We start from the raw sequence: 27,951 nt of genomic DNA on the forward strand, positions 1-27,951 counted from the left end.
CCTTTTGCTAGCCAGTTGCTCGTGCCCATCGCATTCCAGGAAATATAATATAATTAATTAAAAACCATTGATGTTCAATTGGTTTCGGAGAAAATGTCAAATTTTACGGTGTTTCTTTAGTATGAAGTACTCCTCTAATGTATGGAGTAGGATAAATATTTAGTTTTATGCAATTTTTGTTTTCTTTTGAAAATGTTAATTCCATAGAAATATAATGATATGGATAGAGAGTATATAGATATGACTGATATATACATTCATATATTTTATCTGACGCAAGTTTTAGCAAGGGAACATGAATGAAAATTTGGACAATTATTCTTGGCACATGTACCTGGATGACAAGCGTACTTCATATATTTGTGAAAACAGACAAATCTTCTGTAAAAAAAAAAAAAAAAAAACAGACGACAAATCTCGAACAGACGACCTTTCACCCCCTCAAACATCTAAGCCATTCCAATAGGCAATGAATAATAGTTTAGTGGGAAGAGAAATCTCAAATTTGTCCATCTATTATCAAAATCTCAAATTTTAAATGAGTTTTATTTCATACTCAATTGTAATGTACTTTTTAACTAAAATATATATTACAAAATTCTAGTCTAGCTACCTCATATTGTAGAGCTTCATATATTACTATGAATGAATTTTGTATGAGTGGAGTATTTAGATTGGCATCAATCTCATTATCAAAATTGTTTCACAGAAAAAATAAAGTAATTAATAATAAACAGAACCGTAGAGGGAAAAATTTCTCAAGATATAGTTCATCACCAGTGCCAGAAACACACATAAAAAATCGAAATAAACATCTTTTTTGCAAGTGTTTAATTCAGCTAGCCGACAATATTTTGTGTGTGCCCCAAAAAAATCTCAATTTTGACACAAATTTGTCTTGATCATTATTTTGTTCATCGAATGATTTTGAGGAACAAGTGGGACCCTGATCAATTATTTATTTGGAAGGAAAATAATAATATTTTTGGACATGGCGAGCCAAGATTGTTCGTTTCGATTATCTACCCCCAACTTTCCCACCAAATTTCAATATGAAATTGATAAAAGAATGGTGAATAAGAGGAGTCTTTGAATAAAATTTTATATGTAGTTTATTTTTTAAAAAAGTAATTGTTTATAAATCATTTCTAAAAATATTATATTTTTTTCCTTTTTTTAAAAAAAATTATTAAGATAAATTGCATCCCCACGTAATATCTTTGTCTTTATATATATCGTAGAGAGAAAGATATAAGACGTGGTTAAAAATATCTAAACTAAAGTATATAATTGATGAAACATATATCGAGGAGGACCAAAATTTTATGGAGCATCTTGTTTTCTGTTGGGAATAACAATCCAAGAAAACTGGCGTTTTAAAATTTTATAGTGTGTGTGTCTATATATATATATATATATACATTAAAAAAGTTGGTTCTAAATAGGTTTTTTGAAGAATAAAAACATATATATATATTATTTTAAAATTTTAATGTTTTTTTGTAATAATTTTAATGTTAGATAGATATAATCGTTTAAAAATTTAAAATATAGATAAAGATAAACAAATATTTTATTAAAATATATGACACGTATATATTATATATAAATTTCGTAAGATATTTTGAACTTTGAAATAAAATAGAAAAAAATTGGAGAAATACACGAAAATTATTAATAAACTTAATCTATCAAAGGTATATAACAAATATTATGTCGGGATAAAATTATATTAACGTTTTTTTACACAATGACACACTAAATTTGTTAATATGAGATTCTTAAATATTATAATAAAATAATTAATACATATATACACACACACACATTATATATAATAACTACATATATTAACCATATATTTTTCATGATATAATTTTATATTTTCTAATTTTTTTTTTTGTTGTAAAAACTAAGAGAAAAAAGGATCAAGTACTTCGATCCATGTTGGATCTAAATAATAATAAAACTAAATCCTCATGCAGTCTAGATATTATGTACGTTGTTTTATATCATAACAAACTAAAATAGGAAAAAATAAATATAAATAATAAAAAAATAATTGAATGAAATGAAAAATGATAGAAAATTTTATATATTTGGATTTTTCCCCAAGAAAAAAAATTAAGATGTGATAAAATGGAAATTGAGAAATAAAATTTTTAGAAAAAAACTGAGAGTTGTATTAGAGGCAAAATCCTTCAATTCCAAACCACAAACTATGTGTCGCTCTACCCGCAGGCTCATCAAATTCCCATGCAGAGACACGTAGCTCTACATATTCATCCATATTTATAACCTACGTACGATCTCACATTTCTAAGCCGCTTCCAATGTTTTTCATGCATGAGTACTCACGGCTACCGCGAAAAGCTGACTCTGAAAAGATGAAATAAGGTTTCGGCAATGAAACTTTTCTGCATGACAGAAGGGCAGGTGGCGCCCGTAGGAATAGGCTGCAGATCAAGCGGCTCAAGTCTTTGAGTTTGAAGACAGAGGCCGGCCGCTTTAAGAATCAGGGTTCGGAGCCACATTCGTCTGTGGATAGCGGCGGTGCAGAAGCGGACACTTTTGGGTGTGGAAAAGAAGTGATGTCGGAGGGAGAGAGTGATGACTTGGATTTTGGGATCGTGTCGGTGATGGGTCGGCGGAGGGTGATGGAGGATTCCGTGGTGGTGGCTCCGCATGTCGGGTTTGCAGGGGAGTACTCTTTCTTTGCTGTTTACGACGACCACGGCGGTGAGGAGGTGGCCGAGAGTTGCTGTGAGAGGCTGCATTTCTTTTTGGAGAAGCATATAGAGAAGGCTAGAAAGTTGCCGTTGGAGGAGGAATTTGATTGGGAGAAGGTGATGGCGGAGTGTTTTAGGAGTATGGATGAAGAGTTTGCAGAGGAAAATGCGGCGGAGATGGGGTCGACGGCGTTGGTTGTTCTGGTGGGGAAGGAGGAGGTTGTAGTGGCGAATTGTGGAGATTCCAGGGCGGTGCTCTGCCGGGGTGGAGCTGCCGTGCCATTGTCGAGGGATCACAAGGTGACACTGACAGTGTTGTTATTATTATTATTTATATTTTCTCTCGATCCTTGTTTTTACAAAATTTATAATATCACAACGAGATTGAATGAAATATAGAATATCTTTTTACGTTGAAATGCTTTGGAAAAGTTAATTATATTTCAGGGCCTTGATTTTTAGATTGTTTTGATCTGCCGGTTCAAATATATACAGGACAAAAATTTGTGTGAGACGGTCTCACAGGTCGTATTTGTGAGACTGATCTCTTATTTGGGTTATCCATGAAAAATTATTATTTTTTTATGCTAAGAGTATTATTTTTTATTGTGAATATGAGTAGGGTTAACCCGTCTAATAGATTAAGATCCGTGAGATGGTCTCACATGAAACTTAGTCTATATACAGAACTAGAAGAGGTAGAATTAATATAGTTGGGACTAGTAGAATATTGTTTCAAGAAATATTTAACGGACTAAAAACATTTTCATATATCTGAAAAATATTTAAAGAACGGTATTTTTTCAAAATTTCTCAATTCTTTCTAGCCAGATGGTAAAGTAGATCCTACTCCTGCGGGCACTGCCCGCAGGGTAGATCTTCCGAGCCAATTTTTTTTTTTTTTTAATACATAGTGGTGGGCCCGGATCACTCATGTGGAGTGATCCGGGCCGTTCACTGTCTGTGCAGGCACTGCCTGAACGGGCAGGGTGAAATAATCCGTATTTTGCTCAATCAAGAATCATGTGAAATATGCAACATCGTCCAACACAAATAATGGCAAAAACGGAATTCTCAGACTCGCCAAATAGTACAAATCCACAAGACTTTTTTTATTTCTCACACAACATTTTCAATGTCCATTCCACTGTCTGGTTACATATTCTACGGGCAGAAGAAGTGAATAAGAAAGAGGATGAGCACTTGTCTAATCTTTGATCGTCTCTTCTCTACTTTCGATCTCATTTCAACCTTGCCCGACCGAGATCACAAATCAACACGCAATTCAAATTCACAGAAACTTTAGAAAAGAAATATCGAATTCTTGATCACTGTCTTGTATAGCTGCACAATTCTTGATCACAGAACCGGATGAAAAACCGAGTGGAGTATAACTTTGGTTAGACAAGAGTATAACTTGATACCAGGACCTCTGCTGGAGAAGCCGAGTGGATATAAACGAATTCAAGGCTTTTTCCAGCAGCCAAAGTGTTTATCCATTCAGGGAAGAAGTACGAACTACCAGACTTTGAAAGACCCCATATCGGACCATAGAGCTTGGAAATATCAAGTTTCAGAGTCTTCAAGTTTTTGGGAGATTTGTTGGTGATTGTTGCCAAATATCTGTGGTAAGTTACTCCGTTCTGTATCCATGAAGTTGTAAGCTTTTGAGTGATACCGATTGGCTTGGCTGATGAATCTAAAAATTCCGGTTGTGGGGTTTAATATGCAATCCAAGAATGAAGATTTCGTCTGTCTATAGCAAGGTTTCTTTCTGGTAAACAACGCAATAGGGAAAAAATGAATGTGTTGAATTGTACCTGGAAATGGATCTATAACCGGCTTCATAGCTGGAGTTGGAATATTGACAATCGGTTTAAGTGCAGGCAGCTCGACTAAGATCACAAATGCCACAAAACATTAATTCTCTCCTCTAGTTCTTAAAGTTGGTATCAACTATCAAGAAAGTCTTTGGATGAAGTGAACAAACCTGGAAGGAGCTGGTTATAGCCACCATGACCACCATGTAGCCTTGCCAATACGCCAAGAAGTGGGGCATTGTTGTAAGTTGCAGGCTCAGTTTGTTCATAATCGTCCCTTTGATCAGCAAAATTGTCGTAAGCATCAGGTCCTCCAACAACGGCACCGGTAAGAAGATTCGGGTCACTTTGCTTTCTCTTATACCATGTGGAATAGCCTCCCCTGCAGCTAACAAATGAAGGATCTACCTTAAAAGATACAATCGAGGAAGCTCTGTGGTGCACTTGTCTAGGATAATTGTTTCCATATCCAACCATGTAACTCGTTGCTCGTGGGTTAAATCCAAGAATGTAGTCCACCTAACCTCAAAAACAAGAGCCAATCATATTTGATATCAACTACTTTTCTCTTAACATCAACAACGAAAATCTTCAAGTGCTCCCGAAAATTGAGCTCATGAAAAGTAGGCCCAACTATCTACTTTTACTGAACAAATATTCACATTCGAAACATAGATTTTAAGTGGAAATGGATATGAAAGTGGTGAATGATGTTAGCATAAGCAAGCACCTGAGATTTAGCAAAGGAGAAAAGCTCGGAGGACGAGACGTAGCCAGATGCACATTTGAGGGATTTGCCAGCTGATGTGAGATAGTCTGAGTAGACAGTCATAATATACGTAGCACTGGTCGCAAACTGCATGTTGTTCCATCTTTGTCTAAATATAAGCCCTCCAGGTGTCCTTTGAACGTTGCGCGTCCCCTTTCCCAGGCAGGAACACATGAAGAACTCGGCCTTCTCCTGATAACCCTCAAAAACTGAAGTATATCTTCCACCTTTCCCTGCCATCAGAAGCTGCAAAAACATATGCAATGCTATATCTTGAAAATTTATCTTGATCAGTCGTATATCTCATCTTTTATGCCAAACTACGACATTTTTAAAAAACTGACATGAGATCATACGAGTATCATAATCTAAGTCTATATCCAGATCTTGAAAAATAATTTATCATGAGTACGTAACTTCAAAATCAAGAAAAAGTAACCTTAGCAACAAGGGTTTGAACACCTGCGTACTTAACATCCCAACCAAATTCAGTCATGGCCCAATAAGTTCCACCAAGTGAATCACCATGGTCTCCTAAGTAATTCAAGTAGTACTCATTATTTGTTGCCTTGTACAGCCATGCAGCTGCCCACAACAGTTCATCCTGTCCCATAACAATTCAATTATATTTCCAAAAATATACAAAAGTAAAAGTAGCATTAATAAAGGGTTGGGATCACATACATCATATCCACTAATAGATCGATAATATTTCTGTGCTACTCTGATGCTACTGTCATATTTTCCCCTGTACTTGTCAGCAAAATCAAATAGCTGAAACCAACAAAGGACGAGTTTAATGCAAATCGGGCACATAGAAAAAAAATTGATCTTTCATGGATGACATGACGCGACGGGTTCAGCATGAAAGTACACCAAATCTGTACGGTTCAGCATGGATGATAAATATTATATAATTATATATAATATTTATGAATTATATAATATTTATGAGGGAAACTTATTCTACACATAACATATTTACTATACAAAAACTTATTAAATCGTCTCCCGATTAATTTTGTGTGTATGAGTTTCTTATTCGTAACCCATTATTTTTTTTATGTACCGTTATATCTTTGTTATGAAGGTCTAAATCTTGCTTAAAATATCAAGCTTCTTATCCATGAGCCCACCGGCTGATGCTTACAAGAGATGAGATCCCTGAAGATTTTTGTAATAAATGTGTCATCCACTGCTACAGTGCACCGAGACCAACCACCTTCGATTAACTACCTAATTATTGTCATCCTGGAACAGGGGACCCAACTTCAAATTTTGTTGACGACTAGATAAATTACCTGGTACGCATGTTTGAGGAGCTCCGCCGAGTAGGAAGGATTGTAGCGGTGGAAGACCATCGAGGCAGCGGCCATGGCGGCAGCTGTCTCTCCTGCGAGGTCGGAACCTGGGTGGCTGGGGTCGATCTTGTAAGCAGCTCTTGATGTGGTCATGTCCTCTGGCCTCTGCCAGCAGTTGTGATCTGTGTTTCCATCTCCCACCTTCACTTAACCAAAAATGACATTGAAACATTTTTTTTCCTGATTAAGAATAGTTATCAAAGATACTGCATTGTCAGCCAAGGGTTCGTTTGAGTTAATGTAATGATGATCATGAAGAAGAACATATTTGTAACCTGGATGTTAACTGTTAATGATCATCATCTAATTGGAAAATGAGTGACACGCTGAATAAAATAAATATATTGCATTTATACTAGAATTTCATATATAAAACTAAAAGATGTCATGTTTCTTTTTTAAAATTTTCAATCTCTAAAAATGACTTGGGAAAAGTGGTTTACCTCTCCGTAGAGAATATATGGATGGGGATGAGCTTTAATGAAGTAATCAGTGCCCCATTTGATGGCATCGATGGCGTGCCCAAGTTCCCCACTACCACCCATTTGCCTTCCATATTCTATTACGCTCCAAGACATCATCGTAATGGTGAATGCCATCGGCAAACCAAATTTAACGTTGTCCCCTGCGTCGTAGTATCCTCCCACCAGATCCACCTACAATAGTTCAGCAATCCCAAATGAAAATGACAAACCAGAATTGGACGTACGAGATTTGGTATGGAAAATGAAGGGAAACTCACGCCACTGATTTTTCCATCGTTGAGCCCAGAATGACCCCTCCATTTCACTCTTTGGTTACTGGGCAAGTAACCAGATCTCTGAGCTTCAAAGAAAAGAATACTCTTACTAAGAGCTTGGCCGTAGTCATGGCCAGCCAATGCCCGAGGAAGGAGAACCCAAAGCACCAAAAACAGAGGAGCCATTGAAAAACAGAGCCCTGAAGATTTTTCCAATCAAAACTTGTAACAACAACGTGGAAAGAAAATTAAACTCAAATGGGCTTGCGATAAACTCAACAACGAGCGAAGTGCTACACTCGAAAAGAAGTATAGAAGGAAGAAAGGTGGGGATGGAGAGAAAGGGAAGGGATAAAGACATATTATATACAAAGAGATGAGGGAGGAAATGGTACAGAAAGATGGGCAGATACTAATAAATGCTGTCGTGTTTATTTCAAGTGTCGATGATATTATTGAACGGAAAACATAAATTACAGGGTTTCCATGTTCTTTACGAAGGGAAGATGAAAATGGAGGCATGTGCTGCTGTTGTTTGGCTCTTTCAAGTTTAAGGTGAATAATGAGATTCAAATGTAAGTTCAATACGTGCAATCGGCTTCCATTGATTCGGGTCGGGCCACCGACTTGAGCTTCCCGCCTAAATGGGCTTCCCAGTTCGTTTCTTCTTTGAAAAAGGTAAACCGTTAAATTTTGATTGACAGGGAAAGATAAAACAAAATATACAGACATTGAAGTAATTTAATAAATACAAAAATTTGTGTCAAACGGTCTCACATGTCGTATTTTATCAGACATATGTGTTATTTGGGTCATCCATGAAAAAATATTATTTTTTATGTCAAGAGTATTACTTTTTATTGTGAATATCGATAGGTTGATCTGTCTCACAGATAAAGATTCTGAGGCTATCTCACAAGAAACTACTATTTAATAAAAGGAGGATTAGATCCAAAATTTTACGTTAATTAATTGATCAACTTAACTGAATATTTAGTTTTATACATATAAATATGTAAAGCTTTATAATTCTAATTTGAGTATTATCTTCTATAAAATTATATAGTTTATAATTTACATTTTGCAAGAAATATTTTGACGCGAAAGGAATGACTTTTATGACCTTTTAAAAAAATATTAGTAGTTTGTTTTTTCAAATATGAATTAACAATAAAAAATTGATCAAAACGAGAGCCTACCGGGCCTCGATATGATCCGGGTTAATATAAAACGAGCTAATCTTTTGGTTGATAAGGTTGGGCTTTTTAACTGCGTTTGGTTTTGATGAGCCCGATAAGGGATTTGGCCCGTCAATGAACCGTCGGACCATTTACAGCTCTATTATCATATATTTTAATATTCTTTAATAATATCGATTCAAATTATGGATAATAATGAGTTGGATTCATGTATAATTTTAAACCATGTGTCTACATGCTCATCTATTATATTCACGTCCATCCCAAACTCCATATCTATCTGATATTTAATTTTTATCTCCATCCTCATATCCATCGAACGATCAAATATTTATACCTACACAAATATCATATCAGTACTCATATTTATACTTTTCAAATTTGAATTATGAAGCTATGCATATTTATCAAATTTTTAAAAGAATATTAAGAAAAAAGATTAAATAAAAAAAATTAGCAAAATAAATAACTAAAAAATTAACAAAATATTATAAAGAATTTATCTCAACATCATTATCCTAAATAAATAACATAAACTTTATCCCAATCATTTTCTTCATTCTATTTTACTAACATAATTCAACAATATAATTAACATTTCTTTAATATAAATAAATATATATGTATATAAAAAAGTAATTTACCATGAAAAAATTGTAATTTTAACTCTATTACGTAATTCATGTGATGAGAATAAAATATATATTATATACAATAAATCTACATAAGAAAAAATATAAATAAACAAAAAACTTTTTTCAAGCATTTTGAAATATTGAATTTTATTCTGTTTTATTTTTTTCATTTGTTTTTGCTTAAACGAAGTTTAATATGCATAATATAGATTTTATTATCGACATAAACAACGTAATAAAATATCAATATCAAATAAAAAATATTCAGAGCATACAGGTCACAATTGAACTGGTGATGTTAATGAAATGACCTGGCATTTGGCAAGCATGTGCATCTGTTCCATAATTCAGGCTAGCAAGGGCCTCTCGCCACATGCTGTTGTGATATGAGAACCTCAAACAACTTTTTCCACACAATTTTTGCAAATTTTATGTAAATAAGATTATGAAAAAAACAATTGATTTAAAAAGCTCGAGCTTGTATAACACATAGGGGTACAAATAAAAATGCTAATAATTCAATTATATAAAATTAAAATCTAATCTTGTTAGTAATTTAACACCAAAAATATATAAAGTATGGCTCTTATAAGACGGTCTCACAAATTTTTATCCGTGAGACGGGTCAACTCTACCGATATTCACGATAAAAAATAATACTCTTAGGCTATGTTTGGTGTATATGATAGGATAAATAATTGGATTGATGACAAAACTCAATGTAAGGATATGTAATGTGTTGTGATAAAATATATTTTGTTTGGTAAGATTTTAATGAGTATGATAAATTTTATATTTTTTGTTGTTGAGACAAAAATATCCCTAAACTAACATCGATGACAATTTAATATATAAAATGATATTTGTAGTTTTCTATATTAATTCTAGTGTTAATATAGAAATTAGTGATGACGAAATCGATTCACCTCCACAAACCAAAGATATATTCAATATGTATATATAAATATAAATAAATATATATAATAGTTTTTCTTCAAATTTTGCAGTAGTGAAAGTTTTTTTTCTCATATTATTTTTAATTACAGTAATAAAAACGGTAAATTTTTCTTCAAATTTTGTAGTGGGGTAAAATAGTAATTTATGTGATATTTTAAGCATTGGATTGTCAATTTTTTCAAAATTATGAGATTTATTTTCAATCAAATAATGTTTTTTTTATCATGGGTTTCTTGATTAATTGAGCTTATAAAAAAATGAGACAAACATGAGATTAACAATCTATCCTACACTTATCACTTACACCAAACATATGCTTAGAATAAAAAGTAATAATTTTCTATGAATGACCCAAATAAAAGATCTGTATCACAAAATACGATGCATAAAATCGTCCCACGCAAAATAATGTTTGTATACCCACACCAAGGAGGGAACATGAGTCGAAATCAAAAGTTATTCGTCCATTTATGATTGTTTATGCAGCATCTCCACTTTTTCTTCTGATCGATGATAAAATATTTATTAATGTAATAAATAATAATAAAGGTCCTTCTTTCTCCTCTCTCGGTCGGTGGTGACCACTTTCTTTATCCCTTTGAAACTCGGCTACTTCATGACAAAGAGGAGCTCCGCGGGTAACCTTTTCAGGCGCACACGCATACAGAGTGATGGGTTTGTTTGTGTTTGTATGACTTTGTCCATTTTTTGTTCACTTTCCTGTGTTTTCTTCCGCATCTTCTATTTTAGTTCCAAGTTTCTACTTTGTTGTAGCCGTCATTCTTTATGATTAGAGTTGTGCATATTGTTTTCATTTTTTTTAATCGCAGATTTGGTGTAATCATTTTGGGAGATCTTTGTTTGGAGTTTTCTCTTTGTATCATTTCCAAATCTCATTTTTTTAGTATTTGAATATTTGATGGAGCATGCAGTTTTCCAGACTTTTCCGCTGTGTTGCCTTTGTTGAAGCGGAAAATTGCTGAATTTTTCCGTTGTATCCTTACCATTTGGCTTAATTACAAAATAATTAAAAAATTCTTAACTTTTGTGACGCATTATTCATAAATAGTTCCTTTACACCACTTCGCCTGAGCTCAGTCTACTCCACTTTGATTAAGAAATATTTTTTCTTTGAACCCTCTTGTCCTTTCTTCACTAAATCCACTTACAAGTTTCAACCCCCACCAGATTTGCAAAGAATTCGGGAAACATGATCAAGAACCAGTTCAAAATGCACCAGCACCCATTTGTTGTTTCGATTTTGCTGTCCTTTGGGGTTATATCTCTGTTGATAAATTGCTCTAGATTGGCCAATGCCGAGTGGGTTACATGCTCGGGAATTGTACCAATGAGGTACCGAAGCGATATCATATCGCTAGAGGATTTTGGTGCTGTTGGCGATGGAGTGACTTTGAACACGAAGGCGTTTCAGGAGGCAATATACCAAATCCAGCAGTTGAGGAGGCCGGGTGGCTCTTTACTTTATGTTCCTGCTGGAGAGTTTTTAACAGGACCCTTTAATCTCACTAGCCACATGACTCTGTTCTTGGCTAGAAATGCTGTTATCAAAGCTACAACGGTATACAAATGTTCTCCTTTCATTATCTCATTGGAATAGTCCCTGTCTCTATCTCGTCTTATCTTAATATTTAAAACTCTGAGAAACGAATAACTATTTAATTTGATTTTCTGGGATTGTTACTGGATTTTGTTCTGTGGGAAAAAAGCCGCTATGTCATTAAGTTCCCTTACGATTTGAATGTGTTTGAGGTTGGAGCCATTTTCTCCGAGAGTCTGTGCTACTGGGAGGAGGCTCAAACGATAGTACTGTGCCTTAACATGCCCCCAGGTGGCACACACTAATTGGTCGGACATCAGGCAACAAAGGTGTAACATTAAGCATGGCAGACCAGCTTAAGAAATATATAGACTTATGTACGTTAGGATTTGGAACTTGTGATCCCATACCATGTAGAAACGATGTCGCAAACTATAAGCATTTTGCATTCTCCCAACCTAAGTGAAATTCATTGCTGTGTGAGTGGTTATGTTGGTAAGTTATAAGATAGTGGTGAAGGGAAAAAGAGGGAAACAAGCTGGAACCCTTTACACCTTTCCTTTTGGATTTTTTCCTGTAAGAAAGAAGCAAATGTTTTTTCCCATCGTGTTTTTAAATGTTTTTAATCTTCGGTTTTGCCTATTCATTAGGGAGCCACTTATCTAATCTAAGTAAGTTAGACGCGTCGATACTTTTGATCAATTTGTTAGATGATTTTGATCAGTTTGTTAGATGAGTTATTCATGAAAATTAACATACAAGGACGATGTGATTAAAAGTTCTGATGGAAAACTTGACTGGCCCATATGTACGGTGATTGATGAGATTTTATTGGAGTGATGTTGAGTTGATGTGAGAGGCTATTACATTATTTAGGGATTGAATGGCGAGCTATAAGATGTTACGGTGCACATCAAAGGGGTGTGTGGGCCGAGGAGCTGGCTTGAGCATATTATTGTCAATTATTGAGACCAGCTTCAATGCAGCATGGCCTGCCAGCTATCCCAGAGAACAACATGACAACATCTTTCGAAAGAAATAGTAAATATCTGAACTGTAGAGATAAGACTATTGGAGGAGCTAGAAAATGAATATAGAGAGTGAAATATCATATTATGTTGTATATATCACCAGAAAATATACGTTCATAATTTCATATGGTAAAATGTGACAGGGAGAGATTTTACTGTTTCTGCTCACTCTCTCCCTCTGTCCTTGGGTAAGACAACATGGTTTGTCACCTTTGTTATGAAAGTTCACGTCTTTATTCTTACGTTTGGAAGAACTAAACAATGATGTTGTATTAGCATAGCTTCTGCTGGAAGAGTGCAAAACTATTCATGCATATATTGAATGCATGGTCGTAAAGGTGCAAGGGTGATACTGCATGCCTGTGTTAGATTCCTTCATCTGTTTCATTCTTAGTTATAGTTTTTGAGTCTATTAGAAAATAGTTTAAGATTGCTTGTTTACGATAAAACGAGACCTTTGAACTTTATTATGTTCATATGTCTAAAACAATGTTATCATTTCTTGTCCTCATCCTTTATTATGCTTACACATATGGGGTGAAGCTTTTCATTTTTTTTCATACCCAATGCTTTAGGATACTGATCAATGGCCATTGATAAATCCGCTGCCTTCTTATGGAAGAGGAAGGGAACTGCCCGGAGGAAGGTATATGAGCTTCATCCATGGCGATGGGCTGCATGATGTGATAATCACAGGTCGGTATGAGTGGAATCATCTCATCTCAAGGACTAAATAAACAAAATGCTGTCCCTTTCTATTTTGTACTTTGTAAAGGGACAATTTTCGTTTTTGTTCAACCGTTTATTTACTTTTTTAGGTGAAAATGGGACGATTGACGGTCAAGGTGAAGTTTGGTGGAATATGTGGAGGCAAAGAACTCTTCAGTTTACTAGGCCTAACCTTGTTGAATTGATGAACTCCAGAAGTATAATAATTTCCAATGTTATTTTCAAGAACTCACCCTTTTGGAACATACACCCGGTGTATTGCAGGTAATAGCATAAATGTATTTGTCCCTGGGCCATTTGCATTTTTTGGTTTCTAAAAACCAAAATTCTGGGTCATATTTGGATCATAATAAATTAATGTTAGATAAATAATTTAGCAAGCTATGGACTATTGAGTATGTGATTTAGTTTCATCACACAGAAGCATATCGAGACGGCTGTCCTAAAGCTTATGTATTGTCGTGCCAAGTTAATTTTGATATCCCTTGCCTTTTATTTGGGTTTAAAGTTGGAAACTTGAAACGGTAAAACAGAGAGCATCTCTTTTAAGTTATTTCTTTTGCTATTGTCAGCAATGTTGTCATTCAATACGTTACCATCCTGGCTCCTTCGGACTCTCCCAACACTGATGGAATCGATCCAGGTAAGTTGTGTCGAGAAATGTAATGGAACTCACGTTTTTTACGAGGGGAGTATTTCGTACACGGTTTATTTACCACGCATGAAATATGACTGATATTCTATTTTACCTTTTTTGGCTATTTCCTGATATAGACTCGAGCACCCACGTATGCATCGAGGACTCCTACATATCGACAGGAGATGACCTCGTAGCAGTGAAGAGTGGGTGGGATGAATATGGAATCGCTTATAATCGCCCTAGTCAAGGTATAACAATTAGACGAATAACTGGTTCATCACCATTTGCCGGAATTGCTGTTGGAAGTGAAACCTCCGGTGGAGTTCAGGACGTTTTAGCAGAGCATGTAAATCTATTTAATATGGGAGTTGGAATCCATTTGAAAACCAATGTAGGTCGAGGAGGAACTATACGAAACATCACTTTCTCTAACATTTTCATAGAGAATGCACGAAAGGGGATCAAGATCTCGGGCGATGTTGGAGACCACCCTGATGACAATTATAATCCGAATGCTCTGCCAACTTTGAAAGACATCATGATCAAGAACGTGTGGGGCGAGAAGGTTCTACAACCCGGTTTGATTCACGGGCTGAAGAATGCACCATTTACTGGGATCTGTCTTTCGAATATCAATCTTGGTGGATCCCCAGGTTCGAGAAATCTTCCATGGCAGTGCTCTGATGTGAGTGGAGCTGCGGTTCAAGTGAGCCCTTGGCCATGTTCTGAATTGACCAGCAGTCAGCAGCTCGGTGCTTGCTCGTCTTCTTTCTGAGAGTTTGTGAAATTTGTTCAATCTTTTGATTAAAAGCATGAGGGAAATTATGGTTATTTCAAATAAACGAATTTTGAAATCATGGTTTTCTCTCAAGCACAACCGTATTTAATGAAATTTCCTCGTACCGTGACTAGTGGCAATGATCACACATTTATGCCTCGTTCGTATCTTTCACCGAATTATTTATTTATTCTAAATAATTAGTTATAATATGAAGTCATGTGGAGGAAAAGTCTCGAGTTTCATTTTTTGCGATAACATTGAAAATAAAAATATTTTATTGGTGGGTGACGTTTCTTATTCAAATCAAATAAAATGAACCCTTCAACACATCAAGATGGTTAAGATAACCAAGTAAATTTAAATTACATTTAATTTTTCTTTCTAAACCTGCGGGTCACTGCATATATGTACAATTATTGGATAAAAAGTAATCAAGTGTTGAATAATTTGTCACAGTATTCAGTCGTGTTTTTGTCCGCTGAACCTGTTTCATTTTGAGTTTGTATCTTTCGAACTACGGTTCCGTCCAACTAACCGAGAAACGTCATGGACATCATGACCCGGGGAAGATGGTGCCTCTGTCACCCCAACCGGAGCAAGTATACACCGAACCGATGTCGCGTGAGAGCGACATACATAACTTCGGGGTAGTGTTGATGGATATACTTGAAGGCTTCATTAAGCCGAACAATAATTATTGCTTGTTTGAGTTCAACGTGGAGGGAAGATAACTAAAGCAAGCGAGCAAGGTTTACGAAACCGCCTTGCATGCGATGTACAAATAGTGAGGCGAGTGCAAAGGTCTATCATACAACATATCCTTTCTTGTCTAGAAGATAAATACATACATACATACATACATACATACATACATACATATTCAAATAATTATAAATATACAGAAATGTAGAATTTTTAGTAATATTGTGTACAAATAATCAAGAATATGTATGTGTTCCCTCATCTCAAACATGACACGAGGTCTCCAAATTATATATGACCGTACGTTGTTTCTATGTAAAAGTTATTTCGGAGGTTTAAATTAATTTACATTTTTTAATTCTCACGCAGGCTCATGCTTGATAAATTCTAAACTAATGAATTACCTATCTAATTTATTTTCATTAATTTTTTATCACATAAGTAAAATAAATATGCATTTAATTTTATAAAAATAATGAAAAATTTAACGGATATGAATATAAATCACCCACATAATTTTTACGTCGTTGGAGAGAAAAGTAACTAAGAAATAGAATTCCCGTAGGTAGTTGTGTACATTGGAGCAATTACTGAATGACAGGTGATCATCTGTCCCCCATTTTCATGGGTTGCTGGTTCGATACGTGGAATCACGATCTGACGTACGTACGACGAAACCAAAGAGTTCCCCAGTTGCCAACTATTCGAGAATCCTGCATGGTACTTTAGCGTGAAGAGACTAACTCTAGGTTAAATATAGACTAAGGCGTAAAATTATTTGGCTGTTATTAACTAGATAATAATATAATTGATGTTTAACTAAATGTTGCTTTCATGAATATAAAATAAAATATGATTTGCATCGTTTCTTAATTAATATTAATACATATGCTTTTTAAAATTATTTTATGATTATGACGAATTTTTTAAAACATCGAATAGTTTATAAAGCTGATAATTTGAGTAGAGCTTAATTCATTAACATGGGTTGTAGAGAAATGATTATATATATTTATATATATATATATATATATATATATATATATATATATATATATATATATATATTCAATGGCTGTCCTTGAGAATATATCATGGAGCTTTTGAAGAAATTTACACACAACACCGTAAGATCTAGAAATGATAGCATTATTGAATATTCACATTTTCAAAGGTGTTGGTTTTTTAGACTTTGTTAAGTTAAAACTAAATAAATAATTACGAATAAATGATTAATTGGACCGAAATTGTTTTTTTTTTAAAAAAAAATTCGGCCCAACATATCTATATTTTTGGATACCATTCAAATTATAATATCATCTTTAACATAATGTGTATGTATATTATATTATACAAGCAAAGAATATGAAAAACTAAAATTTTGATCATATATATATTTGTCTCTTATTTTAGTAATCTATATTAACAAAATTTAGTTGATTATTGATCATTTCGAATTTGGCAATTTTAGTAATTTTTTCGTGAGAGTGTTGATTTGATGTCATATACGCCATGAGGAAAAATGATTAAAATTAAAAAAAAAAACTCAAAGATAAGATACAAAAACTCTCAATTTGAGCAATTGTCAACGCGAATATTTGGTGTGGTGATTGTCAATTTGAGCATCCTAAATCGCCACAAGCTAGGCATGAAATGACACATATTGTGGACTTAAAGTCGCATAGTTAATTAGTTTACCAAGTCAATTAATTCTATTTAATGTTGACTTTACAAACCCAAGCGTTTGAAAGTTGGAGTCAGAATCATGCATGGTTGGATACATGAATCCATCCATCCAGTATTCCATAACATTATAATTAATTACTCGTCGGAAAATCAGGGTTAATTATATATTTTGAACCTACATATATAATTAATTACTTATATATAAGAAGCATCCAAGCTATGGGGCAACTCTGTGTGTGAATTCTATATTACAACTTAATCTTGAAGTAGTTTTCAAAAGCGTTTCAAAAATAAAGAAATGATAACTTTTAGATAAATTCAAGATCAGTGTTTTAGGTGACTCTTCTAATTCATCTTTGAAAAAAAAAAACTAATTTCTAACAGTCACGTCCAATTATGAAAGGGTGGCTGTAATTTTTTCATAAAAAGACGAATCAAGAAGTATTTGTTTGTCCTCGGCTATCTTAATTTAATCTTGATCTCCTCATTTGACAAATAAATTTATATTTGCTCCAAATTCATAAAATCCAAATAGCTCATATATATTGTATACCTTCCCAAGACCTACTTAACATGTATAAATAGGCACCTACTACCACTGCCACCATTCCTCTGTAGGGAGTCAAATTTAATACATTCTGAGGCAGATAAGGGATTTTTTTTGCCTAAGAATTGTGATAATGGATGACACAAAATGTGAGCTTCATTTTGTTTTCTTGAACTATGATCCAGAGTATGAAAGGCTTCGATCTAGCAAGTAAATTCTTTCTCCCCTTCACTGTGTGCTTCTTTGTGTGTGTGTCTCTTTTTTTCATCATAGAATATTAATTTGACAGATACAACTTTGTTGGTTTTGGTTATAATTGTGTAAAATTGTCAGAGCAAAGAGAGGAGGAAATGAACTTGATCTGTACTTGAGTAGAAAACATGACGAGGTTTTGGCCAAGAACTTCCAGCCCGGAACCTATAATAAAACCCTCTCTTTGGTCATCGTCGATGGCTTCGCCGTTGAAATCACGGATGATCAGGTTCGTGTATAGAACCAGCTGGAGCGAAGCTGAGAAAAGCATTACTTACAAAATGAAAAAAACGAAAGAAGAAATTTTGATATATGTAGTATGTTGAGTCTAACTTTTGGGGTTGGCCCTTACATAATTATGCTGTTATTTCACTTCTCTTGGTATTTCCATAAACTTATACTTTCTCTTCTGTGTTTGGATTTACAGGCAAATATACTCAGATCTGACAAAAAGGTGAGAATTGTGGAGAAAAATCAACAACTGCCTTAAATGATGAGAAGCCCTTTGAGTATTAGAGTAATTATGACCAAAATGGCATGTTTCAAATGCTGCTGTTAAGAAATTTTATTGAAGAAAGAAGTTGGATTTATAATTAAAATTATACAACTTCCTCCCAATTTTCAAACAATGTTGTGTAATGTAAGCTATTGGATCTTGTGATATATTATGGTACTTGAAATTAAGAAGTGTAACTTTGGTATGTCAATTTGTAGAAGAGTAGGTCTCATGTGAGACCGTCTCACGGATCTCAATTTGTGAGACGGGTCAACCCTACCCATATTCACAATAAAAAGTAATACTCTTAGCATAAAAGGTAATACTTTTTCATGGATTATCCAAATAAAGATCCGTCTCATAAAATACGACCCGTGAGACCGTCTCACACAAGTTTTTGTCTTTGTAGAATATGAATGTAATCTTACCGGATCAAATCAAGTACTGATTCCATCAATAAATTACTATATAGTTAACCAAATATTTATTGGTCTTTTCTCCTCAGAAAAATATTTTTTTTATCTTTCTAATTTCTAATTAATTATAACAATTGCTTGAACGTGTCCGCACAAATTAAATATTTATATGAAAAAACATTTCTTACCCCAATATTACACTTATTGTAATTAATTATATCACTTTATATTCCAAAAAAATCGACATCGAACCTCCACTAGCAAGTACAAGGACAAGGACACACACACTCTCGATAATATTTTACCAACCCTTATTCAGATGAAATAATCATGTGATGTAAAAAAAAAATTTAATGGGAAATTAATTTTATTTTTTTCTTGTAACATATACATTTTTAATTTGTGATTGATAGAAAAAGAGTCCGTTGACAAAATTAAAATATATAGAATTATAAGCTAACGAGAAATAAATAGCACAGAAACAAGTTTTTCACCAAAAAAAACAACTAATCGGCGTTCTTTCATTATTGATAGGGTTAAGAATTCTGAAGTACGTACATGTGTTTTGAGTAAAATATTACGCATAAATCTAAAAATATATCAGTGAAGGGAATGGGCCATGTTTTATATATAGTCTTCACTAATCAAGAAAGGAATAATGCATACACAACCAGTGGCTGATCTAGTAATCGGGTGATCACTTGAATCTGAAAATTATGCAAGATATATTTTTTTTATTACAACTTGAGCAAGAGATTTTTGTTATAACATGGATTTCAACTCACACCTCTACTCGTATATATGGTTGAGATCTATGCTACACCAGGAGGGCGGTGGCAAATATTTGCAAGATTTTTATGAAATCTAAAGTTTCATTTCTGTAAATACGATAGATCACGCCTAGCTAGGAGCCGACATCCTCTAAGGACAAGCAAACGGTGAAAAAGAAGAAAGAAGAAAAAGGGCAGATTCCTGCAGCTTAGCATATATCAACAAATTTGGTCATATCAATATGGGATGTGATACATTATTTCATGTACAATCGCATTTCAGAATCACACTTTATATAGTTAAGGTTACAAGGAGAACAAGACACGATTTCTCCCAATGTGCTTCCATTCAACAAAGTTCGAAACGAAAAAGGCTGCCATATATCTTTTTTTTTTCCTTCGTGGGGGGTCCTCTTCCTGCTCCTACTATTGCCCACATCACATGCAATGATGCGATTTTAAACTACAGAAAAATGTCCCCGCATTTTCTTTTTATATTCCATCCCCACAAGAATTATTTTCTTACAGGTTTTGTCATTTCACTCCCGCGCGCGGTTTTGTTTTTATTGTTCAGATATGCATTCTTTGAACTGGTGCGTGTGTTTGTGTATGTAATTTTTGTAGGAGATGGATCTGGGATTGAACAAAAGTTCATAAAAATAAATATAAATATTAGTTAACAAAATAATATTTTAATTTTTTAAAACTGAGAAAATTAACAAACGAGTTGAATCCGAAGGTAAGCTACTCATGCAGGAGACATGATACAAGGAATTCAATTTTTAATTAATTTACTTTGTAATAGCTGGCAAATACTAAACTAATAAGGTATAGCTAGCTAGCATTTCTTGGGTTATTTTGTTCATGATTTGGATCGAAATTAAGTTTAATCATGTTTGACTTATTAGGTTAATGATGATGTATTGTAATGAGGTTATTTTTCTAATTAGTAAAAATATAATATAATACAGAATAAACTAAAACTACTTCCAGATCATATCCCTATTGACTCAGTGATAAGTGGAGTAGTGTGGATTTTTTCATGCTCTATATTTTTAATTAATTTATGACCCGAATTCATTGACTAAAGATATATAATATACCCTTTTGACTTCTTCACTCTTTGTGCCCGTACGAGTAACTTAAGATGATCAATCTGTTTATCCATATTGAAGTTTGTTTGTATGGGCTTTAACTGCTTCGTGCATCGTCCATATTAATTGGTGTTTTAGTCTCTTTTGTTAAAAAAACATGAACAAACATTATATCTCATTGATATCAACTATATATATATGGGGCAAAAACTTGTGTGAGACGGTCTCACGGGTCGTATCTGTGAGACGGATCTCTTATTTGGGTCACCCATACAAAAGTATTACTTTTTATGCTAAAAGTATTACTTTTTATTGTGAATATGAGTAGAGTTGACCCGTCTCACAGATTATGATCCATGAGACGGTCTCACATGAGACCTACTCTATATATATATACCACAAAAACTAGCTGGTTCAAGGGATATGATTGTTCAAATTAATCTATATATACAACTTAATCTAGCCGATTTGAGATATTTAACGTAATACAAACAGAAATATGAGGTAAAATGTGTGTGCCAATATAATAAAAGCTGTAGCAAAACAAGATTTGTAACTTCTCCCTGTAGAGCCTGTGGCCTCAGCCATTCGTTACTTCATTATAACAACATAATCTGATTATGGCTAACATCAGAAGTCCTTGAGGAGAGGGCCAACTAATGCTTTGAAATCATGCTCAATTCTCTCGTTCGTATTAAGAATATTTGGCTCCCTATCACATGCCACACACACACACACACATAATTTCCCTTGAGGAATTTTTTTTTTTAATCGCAAATTGGTAGGGTTTTCACATCTTTGGCCTCAGAAATTGGAAAAGGCGGATACTATTAAATATTTGAAAGGAATTTTTTTTTTTAAAATCGCAAATTGGTAGGGTTTCATATCTTTGGTACTATTGGAACCCACGTACATACCCCCCCATATCCTATTTTTAAAAGGTACAAGATTTGCTAAAAAGATTAAAGTCAAATCGTCAGATATGCTTTATATCCAATGGATCGAATTGCCAGATCTTGATATCAATAATAATGAGGCTCGATCTAATTACAAACACATCAAATGTAATCATAAATTTGGGTAAAATTCATAATCATCTTTCACATTTGAAACCAATTTCAAAATCATCCTGATCTTTTTAAATGACTTTCAGCGTCATCCTTCATGTTAAAAATAAGACTAATTGTTTACTTTTTTAAGTTGTTTGGTTTAAATGTCATTTAATCTTTTTTTAATAGTGTAAAAAACATAATTATTCAATTCAAATAAATGATAATAATTCCTATAAAATAAATTAATATTTTGTAATAATATGCCGGATACAATAATTGTCCATGTTATCAGAGCGACTGAACCGTAGCGCTAAGGTTGTCGTACGATTGTCCATGTTATCAGAGTTGCACCATTATCACTAGTTATAAATTTTGATAAATCGACAAACGTTATATCTATAATTGATATCAGAGCAAATATCACGAGCTCGATTCATATTAATAGCGATGAGTGTAATTATTGAGTGAATCTGTTGGATACAATAATTATTCCTATTAGGAGAGCAGATTGTTATACGTGTTATAATATACAAGTTGTATGATATATTACCATTCGTTATAACTTTTAGTAAAACGAAGTGTACTTGGTTCTACATAACATAATAATTTTTTAACGTGAATAATTTTCAAAATAAATAATAAAAAAAGATTAAAATTTAGTGGGCAAAATTTGAAAGATATATATAACAAAACATAAAATAATTATATATTTTAAAAATTTCGAATAAAAATCTAATAATATTGATACAAAAAGATAAATAATTATATAAAATTAATCAATAATAGTAATAATACTGCAAATATTTTTTTTATAAATAATGAAAAAACACAATTATTTTGTATATAATTATTCTATATTTTATTATATTTATGTTTCAATGGTGTATGATGTAAATTAAAAATATTTATTATATTATTAAAAAATATTAATTTATTTTATATAATTAGTTATTTTTATCACTATATTGTATATTTTTTAATCAACACTATTCAAATAAGATAGAAGGGCATTTAAGTCAAACAATTTTAAAAGATAAATAATCGGTCTAATTTACAACCGTAAATAGAGATGAGATGAGGTATGATATTAAAGTAATTTGATAATAAAAGGCAAAATAGATATCGCACTCCTTAATTAATAAATTTGTTGAAAAATATATTTAAAATGTGTGTATTGAATATTTGAATGTTGAATATTTGAATGTTGAAAATAAGAGTTGTAAATATTGAAAATTAGTGTGTGATGATGTAGGTAATGATGTATTTTATTTTTGGATTATTTGTAAAGATTTCCTATAAATAGATCTCTCATTTGTGAAGAAAATCACAATTGAGTAGAGAGAAAAATAATATAAAGTGTGTAGTTTGGTAAATTTTGAGAGTTTGAGATTTTTACTTTTTACCATAAATTTTTACTTTTTCACAACACGTTATCAGCACGAAGCTCTAAAAGTCCTACATACTTTTCCAAGCTCCAAATAGAAGAAAAAAGGTAACAAAAGTAATTATATTATTTTACTGTTATTTATTTATTGTGTATTTATTTAATATACAATATAATGTTATTATTAGAAATAATAAAAATAAATTTTTCATAAACTTGTTATAAATCTTGGGAGGATGTTAAGACGACATCCCACACTCTCGGTAAGGGATGCGATAAGTATAAAAGCCTATAAGGTTTTTAAACAAAATAAATTATGACACTCATTATAATATTATGATATGATATACATTATTATTTAAACATGTCTAATATTATATACATCATATTATTACCATATAATTATACAAATACATACGTTTATTTTTTGTACACCAACGGTCATAAACGGTAACAAACGGCTAGTTTTTGCCCTATAAATATCATCTCACAAACACATTCAATCACTCCAACTTTCTCTTCTTCTCTAACAATTATTCATCATCAAATTTTTCGAAGAAAAAAGAAGATGGCTTTCTCAAGGATATTTTTAATTATTTTGGTTATCATACTCACGAGTCTTATATTTATCGAGAATATCCTCCTCGTGCGCTTTCTTTATTTTTACAAATACTTGTACTTGTTGTTTATCTGTTACTTTGTATTGCAATATTTATTAACTAATAAAATGCATCATAATTTTTTTTAGTACCACCATGTCAAATTTAACAAAACTCGAATTTATTGCGCTTGACATCACAGGAAAGATTATATGCCATGGACTCTAGATGTAGAAATGCATCTTGAGTCATTGGGTCTAAGCGAGACCATTAAAGAAAATGGCATATGCACGTCACAAGAAAAGGCAAGAGCCATGATATTTTTGCGTCGACATCTCGACGATGGATTGAAATGTGAATATCTGACTGAAAAAAATCCCATGGCTTTGTGGAAGGGATTAAAAGAAAGATTTGAACATATAAGGGAAGTTATACTTCCGATCGCCCGGGATGAATGGAACACACTAAGATTCCAAGATTTTAAAAAAGTCAGTGATTACAATTCGGCGATGTATAGAATAATCTCGCAATTAAAATTTTGTGGACATGAGGTCACAGAATCTGAGATGCTTGAAAAAACATTTTCCACATTTCATGCATCAAATATTACTCTACAGCAACAATATAGAGTACGTGGATTTGCGAGATATTCTGAGCTCATCGCCTGTCTTCTTGTGGCGGAAAAGAACAAAGAGCTATTAATGAGAAATCATCAGTCCCGACCCATTGGATCAACAGCATTTCCAGAAGTAAATGCTGTAAGTAAAAATGAATTTATACTTGGAAACCAAAATCAATTTCAAAGACAAGGTTTTGGTCGAGGTCGAGGTCGTGGACGTGGAATTGGTCGTGGTCGTGGACGCGGCCGTGGTTTTGAAAATAATAGAGATAGTTATTTTTATAACTCATCTCAAAAAAGCGTCCCAAACCATCCACAGAAAAGCCATCATGAGAATACAAGTGTTAATGAGAATCACTCAAAAAGATATGAAAGTTCTTGTTACAGATGTGGTACTCCAGGACATTGGTCCAAAGTTTGTCGAGCCCCTGAGCACCTTTGTAAATTTTATAAAGAATCATTAAAGGAGAAAGAAAAGGAGACCAACTTCACTGAACGCAGTGACCGTTTGAGTGATTCAACTCATCTTGATGCTGGAGATTTTATGAATGATTTCTCTGGAAATGATCAACATGTTGGTGGGATAGAAATGAAAAATTTTGATACTGCAGATTTTCTCAATGATTTTTCTGAAAATGAACAATATAGTGGTAGAATATAAATGTACAATAATTTGTTTTTCATGTATTCATATAATAATGTTTTATTGTACAATTATGATATGTGTTATATTTATATATGTATTGTCAGTAATTTTATTTCATTGCATATTTTTTTGAAGTTCAAATATGGAAAATGCTATGAGCAAAGCTGAAGTTTGCATACCCGATAGTGGTACAACGCACACTATCCTCCGAGATAAAAGATATTTCTTGGAACTAAAACCAACAAAAACAACGGTGAATACAATATCAGGTCCTGTAGACTTGATTAAAGGATGTGGTAAAGCACAATTTTTGTTACCTAATGGTACAAATTTTTTTATCAATGATGCTTTATATTCACCACAATCGAAAAGAAATTTGTTGAGTTTTAATGATATATATTCCCATGGGTATGATACTCAAACAATGAATGAAGAGAATGAGAAATATATGTATCTTATCACATATAAATCAGGAAAGAAATATGTGATTGAAAAACTACCAATGCTCCCTACTGGATTGCATTATACACATATAAGTCTCATTGAATCAAACATGGTAGTTGATAATTCTTCGATATTAACCAATTGGCATGATCGATTAGGAACATCTGGTTCAACAATGATGCGAAGAATTATAGAAAATACACATGGTCATCCACTGAAAGACCAGAAGATCTTTCAGAATAATAAGTTTCAATGTAAAGCATGTTCTCTTGGAAAACTTATTATAAGACCATCACCAGTCAAAATCCAAACTGAATAACCAATGTTTCTTGAACGTATTCAGGGTGATATTTGTGGACCAATCCATCCACCATGTAGGACCATTCGGATACTTTATGGTATTGATTGATGCCTCCAGCAGATGGTCACATGTATGTTTATTATCAACTCGAAATGTTGCATTTGCAAGATTACTTGCTCAAATAATAAAATTGAGGAATCAATTTCCCGATTATACAATCAAGAAAATTAGACTTGATAATGCTGGTGAATTTACTTCCCAGACTTTCAATGATTATTGTATGTCTATGGGAATCATTGTTGAGCATCATGTTGCTCATGTACATACACAGAATGGATTGGCTGAATCATTGATTAAACGTCTGCAAATGATTGATAGACTAATGATTATGAAAACAAAGCTCCCTATTTCTATATGGGGACATGCAATTTTACACGCTGCTTCATTAATTCGCATCAGACCAAGTGCATATCATAAATACTCCTCATTGCAGCTTGCATTTGGTAAAGAACCAGACATTTCTCATTTGAGAATTTTTGGATGTATGGTGTATGTGCCTATTGCACCACCACAAAGAAAGAAAATGGGACCTCAAAGAAAGGTTGGAATTTATATCGGTTATGATAGTCCATCAATCATTCGATATCTTGAACCTCAGACAGGAGATGTGTTCACAGCACGTTTTGCTAATTGTCATTTTAATGAGGAAATCTTCCCAATGTTAGGGGGAGAACAGAAACATACCGAAAAAGAAATTACATGGTATGTATCATCATTGTTACATCTAGATCCAAGAACAAAACAATGTGAAAAAGATGTACAACAAATTGTACACTTGCAAAGAATAGCAAATCAAATACCAGATGCATTTGTAGACATAAAAGGGGTAACTAAATCATATATACATGCTGCAAATGCCTCTGCTCAAATTGAAATTCCAAAGAAACAAATGGAAGATACTCATGATGTCATTAAACACCTGAAGCGTGGAAGACCAGTCGGTTCCAAGGATAAAAATCCTCGAAAAAGAAAATTCATAGAGAAACACAATGATCACAAAATAAAGAATGATGTTTCTGAAGAAACACATGATGATCACAAAATAGAGAATGGTGTTCCTGAAGAAACACATGATGATAAAAATGTTCTGTCAGAACCACAAACTGACGAGAATCATGAAATCTCTATCAATTACATTAATACTGGAAAAATATGGAACCGAAAAGATATAGATGAAATTGATGATATATTTTCTTATAATGTGGCAATAGACATCATAAATGATAACAAAGATCATGAACCAAAATCTTTTGGTGAATGTAAAAATCGACATGATTGGATAAAATGGAAAGATGCCATCCAGGTTGAATTAGATTCGCTAAATAAACGTAATGTTTTTGGACCTATAGTCCTTATACACCTGAAGGTGTAAAACCTGTTGGATACAAATGAGTTTTTATTCGAAAGCGAAATGAGAACAATGAAATAGTAAGATATAAAGCTCGACTTGTTGCACAAGGTTTTTCTCAAAGACCTAGAATAGATTATGAAGAAACGTATTCTCCGTGATGGATGCAATTACGTTTCGGTATTTGATTAGCTTGGCGATATCTGAAAATTTAGAAATGCGTCTTATGGATGTTCTTACAGCTTACTTATATGGATCACTTGATAGTAATATATATATATGAAAATCCCTGAAGGATTTAAGATGCCTGAAGCACAAAGTTCAAAACCCAGAGAATGTTATTCTGTGAAATTACAAAGATCGTTATATGGGTTAAAGCAATCAGGTCGAATGTGGTATAATCGACTAAGTGATCACTTGATAAAAAAGGATATGTAAATAATTCAATATGCCCTTGTGTTTTCATTAAGAAAACAACATCCGGATGCGTAATTATTGCTGTATATGTTGATGATTTAAATATCATTGGAACGAAAAAGGAAATTCAAGAAGTTGTGTCATACTTGAAGGAAGAATTTGAAATGAAG

The 27,951-nt window shown here is 33.2% G+C and overlaps 3 protein-coding genes across 9 annotated transcripts; 2 read left to right on the plus strand and 1 right to left on the minus strand.

Annotated features, from left to right (window-relative positions):
* Nucleotides 1-2,431: 2,431 nt before the first annotated feature.
* LOC140831848 (probable protein phosphatase 2C 8) lies at nt 2,432-3,722 on the plus strand. Its single transcript, XM_073195570.1, has 3 exons — nt 2,432-3,029; nt 3,557-3,601; nt 3,699-3,722. The coding sequence occupies exons 1-3, from the start codon at nt 2,592-2,594 to the stop codon at nt 3,720-3,722; spliced, it is 507 nt and encodes a 168-aa protein (XP_073051671.1). The 5' UTR covers nt 2,432-2,591.
* Nucleotides 3,723-3,744: 22 nt separating this feature from the next.
* Nucleotides 3,745-7,937, minus strand: LOC140832064 (endoglucanase 6-like). Its single transcript, XM_073195855.1, has 9 exons — nt 7,422-7,937; nt 7,123-7,335; nt 6,620-6,820; nt 6,003-6,092; nt 5,758-5,922; nt 5,280-5,564; nt 4,720-5,068; nt 4,550-4,624; nt 3,745-4,428 (listed from the first exon to the last, which is right to left on the minus strand). The coding sequence occupies exons 1-9, from the start codon at nt 7,602-7,604 to the stop codon at nt 4,130-4,132; spliced, it is 1,860 nt and encodes a 619-aa protein (XP_073051956.1). The 5' UTR covers nt 7,605-7,937; the 3' UTR covers nt 3,745-4,129.
* A 2,691-nt stretch (nt 7,938-10,628) lies between these two features.
* Nucleotides 10,629-15,105, plus strand: LOC140832066 (probable polygalacturonase). 7 transcript variants are annotated; one of them, XM_073195856.1, is made up of 6 exons: nt 10,629-10,884; nt 11,398-11,788; nt 13,374-13,494; nt 13,617-13,791; nt 14,100-14,170; nt 14,302-15,105. In XM_073195856.1, exons 1-6 carry the CDS (start codon nt 10,826-10,828, stop codon nt 14,940-14,942), a joined length of 1,458 nt encoding a protein of 485 aa, XP_073051957.1. In that variant the 5' UTR covers nt 10,629-10,825; the 3' UTR covers nt 14,943-15,105. The 7 variants fall into 7 exon arrangements, with proteins under 7 accessions (XP_073051957.1, XP_073051964.1, XP_073051965.1 ...); XM_073195863.1 differs by having other exon boundaries at nt 10,630-10,898; XM_073195864.1 differs by having other exon boundaries at nt 10,630-10,847.
* Nucleotides 15,106-27,951: the final 12,846 nt, after the last annotated feature.

This window comes from Primulina eburnea, chromosome 5, assembly GCF_022965805.1.
Source record: "Primulina eburnea isolate SZY01 chromosome 5, ASM2296580v1, whole genome shotgun sequence".
Lineage (NCBI taxonomy): Eukaryota > Viridiplantae > Streptophyta > Magnoliopsida > Lamiales > Gesneriaceae > Primulina > Primulina eburnea.

What these genes read in the sequence shown, in the direction of transcription:
- LOC140831848 (XM_073195570.1), top strand. Translation starts at nt 2,592, where the DNA reads ATGTCGGAGGGAGAGAGTGATGACTTGGATTTTGGGATCGTGTCGGTG. An exon ending in CATTGTCGAGGGATCACAAG is followed by an intron (nt 3,030 to 3,556) that starts GTGACACTGACA and finishes AATTCTTTCTAG; the next exon opens with CCAGATGGTAAAGTAGATCC. An exon ending in CTGCGGGCACTGCCCGCAGG is followed by an intron (nt 3,602 to 3,698) that starts GTAGATCTTCCG and finishes CTGTCTGTGCAG; the next exon opens with GCACTGCCTGAACGGGCAGG.
- LOC140832064 (XM_073195855.1), bottom strand. Translation starts at nt 7,604, where the DNA reads ATGGCTCCTCTGTTTTTGGTGCTTTGGGTTCTCCTTCCTCGGGCATTG. An exon ending in TTCAAACCCTTGTTGCTAAG is followed by an intron (nt 5,565 to 5,757) that starts GTTACTTTTTCT and finishes ATGTTTTTGCAG; the next exon opens with CTTCTGATGGCAGGGAAAGG. An exon ending in TCTCCTTTGCTAAATCTCAG is followed by an intron (nt 5,069 to 5,279) that starts GTGCTTGCTTAT and finishes TTTTGAGGTTAG; the next exon opens with GTGGACTACATTCTTGGATT.
- LOC140832066 (XM_073195856.1), top strand. Translation starts at nt 10,826, where the DNA reads ATGACAAAGAGGAGCTCCGCGGGTAACCTTTTCAGGCGCACACGCATA. An exon ending in CTGTTATCAAAGCTACAACG is followed by an intron (nt 11,789 to 13,373) that starts GTATACAAATGT and finishes CCAATGCTTTAG; the next exon opens with GATACTGATCAATGGCCATT. An exon ending in ATACACCCGGTGTATTGCAG is followed by an intron (nt 13,792 to 14,099) that starts GTAATAGCATAA and finishes TGCTATTGTCAG; the next exon opens with CAATGTTGTCATTCAATACG.